This window comes from Limulus polyphemus, unplaced genomic scaffold, assembly GCF_000517525.1.
Source record: "Limulus polyphemus unplaced genomic scaffold, Limulus_polyphemus-2.1.2 Scaffold10937, whole genome shotgun sequence".
NCBI classification, from domain to species: Eukaryota; Metazoa; Arthropoda; class Merostomata; order Xiphosura; family Limulidae; genus Limulus; species Limulus polyphemus.
Genome location: NW_013676547.1, coordinates 7,412 through 15,851, shown reverse-complemented (window position 1 = coordinate 15,851; position 8,440 = coordinate 7,412). Strand labels below are relative to the sequence as shown.

The 8,440-nt window shown below is 35.0% G+C and overlaps 1 protein-coding gene across 1 annotated transcript in view; it reads left to right on the top strand.

Moving 5' to 3' along the window:
• The first annotated feature begins 671 nt into the window (after positions 1 to 671).
• Positions 672 to 8,440, top strand: part of LOC106476577 — a 12,440-nt gene continuing 4,671 nt past the window's right edge. Inside the window, exons 1-3 of the mRNA XM_013937223.2 lie at positions 672 to 888; positions 1,638 to 1,773; positions 6,542 to 6,661. Of these exons, the coding sequence (XP_013792677.2) occupies positions 696 to 888; positions 1,638 to 1,773; positions 6,542 to 6,661 (449 nt within the window). The 5' untranslated portion in view covers positions 672 to 695. The remainder of the gene's footprint in view (positions 889 to 1,637; positions 1,774 to 6,541; positions 6,662 to 8,440) is intronic.

Below are 8,440 nucleotides of genomic sequence, written 5' to 3'. Positions count from 1 at the left end.
GTAATTTCTCATCTTGTTTCTTTTCTTTTTCCTTCAACAACTGCTCTAATTTCTCTTCTTGTTTCTTTTCTTTTTCCTTCAACAACTGCTCTACTCGTTCTTCTTGTTTCTTTTGCTGTTCTTGTATTGCTGCCATCAAATCTGCTAAGCTGTAGTTTGATTCTCGTTTCCATCTTTTTCTTTTTTTCGTCCCACTCTCTGACACCAATTTGTTACGTATCTGATTGTTTGTTAATCTCCCGTAGAAATTCTTTCCGAGAAACTTCAGCGATACAAGTCCTTTCTTAAATAAAACTAGTTTAGTCTTTCTCAATACAAATTTGCAATACAAAGAATTTCCACAGTCACTTTAACTTAAACATACGGTATAATTCAAAACGATTCACGCACTTTCTTACAGTCACTACCACTCACTTGACTCAATTTTTTGTCTCTATCTCTCTATCTGTCTGCAACCATTATATCCGCTTTATTTGCCGGGCTTATATACTAAAATAGAGGGCGCCTAGAAAAGACTAGAGTTGCCAGGAAAAGTCATGATCCTTCTAGAAACCCATGACTTGTTACCAGGGTCATGTGACTTCCGCTGTCATAACAATATAATATTCTGTATGAGTATTTTAAAAGTACATTTGAATTTGTAGTTAATATATTAAAGTGGTGAAAGCGTGGTAACATTTTAGTTTGTTTTAGGTATGATATCCTGTATGAGATGTTTAGAAGTACAGTCCAGCTTTATTGTGGCAGAATCTGATATCTTCACAGAAAGTGATGCTTTTAGTTCTAGTACAGAAAATGAATCGGAACATTTATATGATGGTTGTATGGACTGTCGTTATCGTCAACAGGTGGCGCTGCTGGACAGTCTTCCAGAAGCTGTAGTGAAAGGTATTATTACTTTAGCAACTTTATATTAATATAAATATTATATTATATTAATTGATTAAATTAAAGATTTGTTTTAATATTACTATAAAAATAAGTAACATTTAATACTATGAGACTAATAAGCTAAACAAGTAAAACACTATTTTTACTTTAATTTGTTCATGAAAAACCAATATTGAGACTAACAATCACTCACTTGAAAATGAAGTCAACAACACTTTTATTACAAGTTTAACAAACTTTTGTTATCATCTGGTACACAATGATGACACCTTATTGAAATGTTGTATGTTTCTTACAGTTTTAAACTTATAATAATTTTTTCTGCATTCCAGCTATCTCTAAACTTAAAGGTTTGATTTTGTTTTTAATCGCCACTCGTTATTAATTACAGAGTAAATATGCTATACTGACACTAATTATTCACTAACTACACTATTCAGTACCTATTCAGAAAGAATACTGTTATTTTTACAATTTTTTCAACTCCTTGAGAGTTTTTGTTGATTATGACATCAAGGTGGTATAATGACAGTACCTGTTAAAAAATAATACTGTTATTTTTACTATTGTTTCTACTTCTTGAAAGTTGTTGTTGATTATGGCATTATGAATGTATAGTGAATGTTATGGTGAATGTATTTGTTCAGCAGGGAACAGAAATTCTTGCAAGCGAGGACTAATGTACTGTTGGTTAAAAAGCTTATTTCTTGTATGAGAATCTTAAAAATTTCTTTATTTTCTAACAGCAATTAAAGATGCCTGTGACCAGGTTAACAAAGGCATTATGAACTGGTTGTTTTGTCATCGACCAGTCAAACTTCTGTCACTTCTGTCTCTTCCATATGTACTGCCTATTGACATTACGATTGTCATATTTTGCAAGTAAGTCATGTACTATTCAAATCTTAAACCTCTTTTTTTATTGATCTTTAAGTACATATATACGCTGCATTTTTGCACTTTTAACCTAAATCTAAATATTGATACTTGAGTTTAAATTAATTATTTTTCCATATTTTCTGATTTACAGTGTTATACATAAAATCATTCACGTTGTTACGTCTTTGGTCGTTCGTTTGTTAAGTTTGTTAATTTTTCGTAGAAATTCTTTCCGAGAAACTTCAGCGATACAAGTCCTTTCTTAAATAAAACTAGTTTATTCTTTCTGAACTCAACTTTGCAATACACTTAATTTCCACTGTCACTTAAACGCACGCTATAATTCACAATGATTTACACAATTTACTTACGGCTTGACTCGATTATCTGTTTCTATCTCCCTTTCTGCTATTCAATTATTTATGCCGTCACTTCTCGCCGGTCTTATACATACAAAATAGAGGGCGTCTAGCAAACACTCGAGCCTTCAAGAACGTTCGAGATACTCATTACTGTTACCACGTCACGTGACTTCCGCTGTCGTAACAACGTGATATAGAGTAAAAAAGAAATGTATAGTTAATACTGTTTCATACTATTATGAGGTTTAGGGAATTCTTGGTGTTTTATTTTGTTTATACCATAAAAAAGAATACATTCAAGGTTACATCTTTTTCTCTTTGTATCATCCTATACAAAGAATACCTTCAGATTTTTAACTGTGTATTATTGTTATTAAAATATATATATGTGTATATGTTTATATATACACCTTGCACTGTGTAGAGCATGATACATTAGGAAATATGTGAAATTGTAGTATTAGCATTTACTGTGAACTGAGGTCTACTAGTCAATTTTAGTTAGGATTTATACAGGAAATGTAGTTTCATAATGTTGCTACATCTCTGATCGTTAGTTAATTTTCCATATAATTTCTTTCCGAATGAACTTTAGCGACACAAGTCCTTTCTTAAATAAAACTATTTTATTCTTTCTCAATACAACTTTGAAATTCACTTAATTTCCACGGTCACGCTATAAGTTAAACAAACGCTATGATTCACAACGAACGACTCACGCGTTCAACCCAACTGTCCGTCTCTATCTCTGTCTGCAATTCAACCACATTGTTGCCGTCACTTCTTGGCAGTCTTATATATACAAGATTATCGCAAATCTAGTAAACACTCGAGGATTCACGAACCTTCGAGAATATGACGTGTTACTAGTATCACGTGACCCCCGCTGTCGTAACAATATGTTAATTGGCTAGATAACTCCTAGTTGAGAAACATACTGGGAAATACAAGCCCTGAAGGAACAATAATAAACTTGTGAGGAAGAAGAAGGTGCCATAGTGTTTTGTGTGGACTTGCAGAAAGTAAATGAAATAAAAAAATGATTCACACCAACTGCAAAAGATTAATTTTACTTTGGATGTTTTATCTGATTCACAATTTCTTTGGATCTGAAGAGTAGATATTGGCAAATGCAAGTTCATGAAGAAGCAATGTGATCCAAAACTCATCTGGCAAAATATATACATATTAAACTAATCATTATGTGTATTGTGAATGGTGTATAAACGACCTAATGGCAGACAGTTGCTCAGTACAACTTAAAAACAAAGGTATACTGGTAAAAGTGGGATTTGTTTTACCTAGAGGAAGGACTAATTATGAAGGTATACTGGTAAAAGTCGGATTTGTTTTACCTAGAGGAAGGACTGATTGTAAAGGTATACTGGTGAAAGTGGGATTTGTTTTACTTAGAGGAAGGACTGATTGTGAAGGTATCCTGGTAAAAGTGGGATTTGTTTTACCTAGAGGAAGAACCAATTCTGAAGGTATCAGTAAAGTGGGATTTGTTTTACCTAGAGGAAAGACCAACTGTGAGGGTATACTGGTAAAAGTGTGATTTGTTTTACGTATAGGAAGGACTAAGTGTGAAGGTATACTGGTAAAAGTGGGATTTGTTTTACTCAGAGGATGGACCAATTGTGAAGGTATGCTGGTAAAAGTGGGATTTTATGAAGGTATTCTGGTAAAAGTGGGATTTTATTAAGGTATACTGGTAAAAGTGGGATTTGTTTTACCTAGAGGAAGGACTGATTGTGAAGGTATTCTGGTAAAAGTGGATTTCTTTTACCTAGTGGGAGGACTGATTGTGAAGGTATACTGGTAAACGTGGGATTTGTTTTACCAAGACGAAGGACTAATTGTGAAGGTATACTGGTAAAAGTGGGATTTGTTTTACATATAGGAAGGACTAATTGTGAAGGATTACTTGTAAAAGTGGGATTTTATAAAGGTATACTTGTAAAAATGGGATTTGTTTTAGGTATAGGAAAGACTAATTATGAAGGTATGCTGTTAAAAGTGGGACTTGTTTTAACTAGAGGAAGGACTGATTGTGAAGGTATACTGGTAAAAGTGGGATTTGTTTTACCTAGAGGAAGGACTGATTGTGAAGGTATACTGGTAAAAGTGGGATTTTATGAAGGTATACTGGTAAAAGTGGGATTTGTTTTAACTAGAGGAAGGACTGATTGTGAAGGTATACTGGTAAAAATGGGATTTGTTTTACCTAGAGGAAGGACTGATTGTGAAGGTATACTGGTAAAAGTGGGATTTTATGAAGGTATACTGGTAAAAGTGGGATTTGTTTTAACTAGAGGAAAGACTGATTGTGAAGGTATACTGGTAATAGTGCAGATGGGAAAGTGATGACCTGGCAAACAGTTATACTAAGAAAGTTGTGCTGCGTCAATCCCATGATAGTTTAACAGGAGGACATCTTGGAGTTAAGAAGACATTGAGTCACCTACGGCAGAGATTTTATTTGGTAGGTATGTGGCAAGATATGGAAGTATGGTGCAGGACCTGCAATACATGTTGTGCTAAAAGGGGACCCAAGCGTAAGGGACGTGCTCTAATAAAGTTATATCAAGTTGGCACACCAATAGAAAGAGTAGCCATTGACATTGCTGGTCTATTGCCCGAACTCGTGCTGGAAACAAGTACATTTCTGTGGTAATGGATTATTTCACCAATTGGCCTGAGGCATATGCAATACCAAATCAGGAAGCTACAACTGTAGCTTCGGCTATTAGAGATTTCTTCTTCAGGTTTGGTATGCCATACGAACTGCCGTAACTTTGAATCAGCTGTGTTCCATGAATGCTGCAAGTTGTTTTGCATATCAAAGACCAGGACAACGCCACTTCACCCACAGTCTGATGGAATAGTAGAAAAGTACAATTAGTCACTGGGACAGGAATTGTCAAAGTTTTGTAATAGCTGCCAATATGACTGGGATGCCTTACTCCCTCCACTGTTGATGGCCTATAGAACAGCACAGCATGAAGCCACTGGATACACTCCAGCAAAGCTGATGTTTGGTCGGAAACTTCGGTTGCCAGTGGACCTGATAATAGGACGACCATCTTACGAAGAGTTGCCTGAAAATGTGTCACAGTTCATGAAAGTGTTATCTGAAAGGATGGATGATATTCATCATCAAGTGCATTCAAACTTGAAAACGTATACTGATTCCATGAAGCTGAGTTATGATAAGAGATCTACCGAAGTCAGCTTTGTACCAGGAGACAAGGTGTGGTTGTATAATCCGAGGAAGACCAAAGGGAAGTCTCCTAAGTTGTCTTCTCCATGGGAAGGCCCATATGACATTGTGGATCGTCTCTCAGACGTGACTTTCCGAATAAAATGTGGTCGGCGAGGTAAACCTAAGGTGGTACATGCCAACAGGCTTTGGAGTTATCACGGTCCAGGTTATTTCAGTTGGTTTAATGTAAGTGGCTATCGTTCGGGACGAACAATACTAAGGAAGGGGTAGTGTTACGACAGCGGAAGTCGCGCGACGCTGGAGTTTCTGGAAGGATCGTGAATTATCGGGGAGGCCCGAGTTTGTTACAGGCGCCCTCTTTTTTAGTATATAAGCCCGGCAAATAAAATCAGAGATAGATAGATATGCAGATTGATTTAAAAGATAAATAACTGAGTCAAGCGAACAGCAAGCAGGCACCGTAAGTAAATTGTGCGATTCACTGTGTGTTTTAAAATTAGTTAAGTTTAAAGTGGCTGTGGAAAGTCTGTGTATTACAAAAAGTTGTATCGAGAAACAATTAACTGGTTTTAATCTAGAAAGGAAAGAATTTCTACGGGATTTTAACAAACAAGCAGATATGCATCACATGTATTATAACGTTTTTAATTTTCTCCAACAGTTTGATCCGTATAAAATATAAAGCTAGAATATGTGATTAATGATTCTGTTATTAGCTTACATTGAGTTTGAACTACTGAGTTAATACTTGATTGAGTTTGTTAGACACTTCACTTTTTCAGCAACGTAATAAAAGATGAACCCTGTGCTATTTAGAATGCAAGAAATTAGCAGGTCTATGAAATTGTTGTATTAACATTTCCTGTGAACTTAGGCCTCTAAGTGAGCATTAGTTAAGCTATCTTGTAAAACTTTTTGGAGAAATGTACTTGTTATCATTAAGGGAGTGGACTGTGCAGTATAATTTTTTCAAATAATACAAAAGAGCTCACCTAACAATAGAATTTGTCAAAACAATGCAAATAATATGTTTACAAATATACTAGTGTTTTATTCTGTTTATGTCATACAGTTAATAATTTAAATTTATGTTAACTTATTACTTACCTGCAGAATTTTTCAAGCATATTAATTATTCTTTCTATGTTACAAAATCTGAGCACAATTATGTAATATTTCACAGATTATGGCAACTAATGCCAGCTTTGCAGAAAGAACTACAGATAAATCTGACAAAGGTTTTGAACCTTCTAAAATCCATTATAAACAGACTGAACAAGAAAAGTCGCATGCACAGTGCTAAGTAAGTATTTTGTTACTCTGATTCTGTAACTATTACTATCGATCCTGCTAAGTGTAAAGGTTATACGTCAGGGTCAGGTATGATGACTTACCTTTAGTATTAATAATCTTGTTAAGTCTAACGGCTATGGGCTTGATGTCAGGGTTTGATGTGATAGCTCACTTTTTATCTATGATCCTGCTTAGTCTAAAGGTTTGGTGTCAGGATCATGTATGATGACTGTCATTTATTATTAACGATCCTTCTCAGTCTAAAGTTTGGTGTCAGGATCATGTATGATGACTGTCATTTATTATTAATAATCCTTCTCAGTCTAAAGTTTGGTGTCAGGATCATGTATGATGACTGTCATTTATTATTAACGATCCTTCTCAGTCTAAAGGTTTGTCATGGTCAGGTGTGATGAGTGTCATTTATTATTAACGATCCTTCTCAGTCTAAAGGTTTGTCATGGTCAGGTATGATGACTTATGTTTGTTATTAAAGATTCTGCTAAGTCCAAAGTTTTGATGTCATGGTCAGGTATGATAGTTACCTTTCTATAAATATAAAGTTTTATTCCAAGTTTTTGTTTCTCAAATGTAAGACTTTCAGGTTAAGATCAGATAGAAGCTACTGTATTGAGTTGATTGTAATAACACTTCCGAGATCTATAGATAAAATGCTAACAACATAAGATGATTGTAATGACATTTCTGAGATCTGTAGATAAAACATTAACAACATACATTTATTAGCAATAAATCTTAATATTTTTGTCATCACATGTACCTATGTCACTTTGTTTTGGAGGTTGGAGAACTTCAATAAGCGTGCCTTTTCTTTTGGCAGTGTTTGTAATAAGCACCAAAATAACAATTATTGTACTATAATTACCTGTGGCACTTTCACTTTTGTTTCTAATAAATTAAAAAATCTTTTAGTAAGAAATCTGAAAGAATTTTGTGAATTTTTTTAACTTCTTCATTTGTATCTGATAGCTACATTGATAATAATAGTATAAATATATACTGTTACGCCTCCGGTCATTAGTTAACTTCCGTATAATTTCTTTCCGATGAAACTTTAGCGACACAAGCCCTTTCTTAAATAAAACTGGTTTATTCTTTCTCAATACAACTTTGAAATTCACTTAATTTCAACGGTCACACTATAAGTTAAACAAACGCTATAATTCACAACGAACGACACACGCGCTCGAACCAACAATAACGTCTCTATCTCTGTCTGCAGCTCAATTACATTACATTGTTACCGTCACTTCTTACCAGTCTTATATATACAAGAATACCGCATATCTAGTAACCTCTCGAGGCTTCAGGAAGGGACGTGAACGTTCGAGAATATAACGTGTTACTAGCGTCACGTGACCCCCGCTGTCGTAACACTGCTCCTTCCTTAGTATTGTTCGTCTCGAACAATAGCCACTTACATTAAACCAATAAACAATTAACAATAACTTAATTAAATGTACAGAATTACAAACACAAAATTACAATTCAACAAAGTCTCTTAATTTAACGGGACGTATCTTCTTCCGTACTGGTCTCCGTCTCGTTGACTTCTGCTTCACGTGGGGTTCATCTGCTTCATCAGGAAATGTCCTATCGTCGGTAACAGTCACATCAGTGGTAGTTACTTCATCAAGAGCTTCGCCGTTTCCCTTCTCAAACTGAGTAGAGTTTCTTGTTCGACGGTGGCTTCTTCAGATGGCACGTCTTCACCAGCGTCATTTGTTCTGTTGTCCACTTCGTCCCAACTGAAATGTTCTGGACCGTG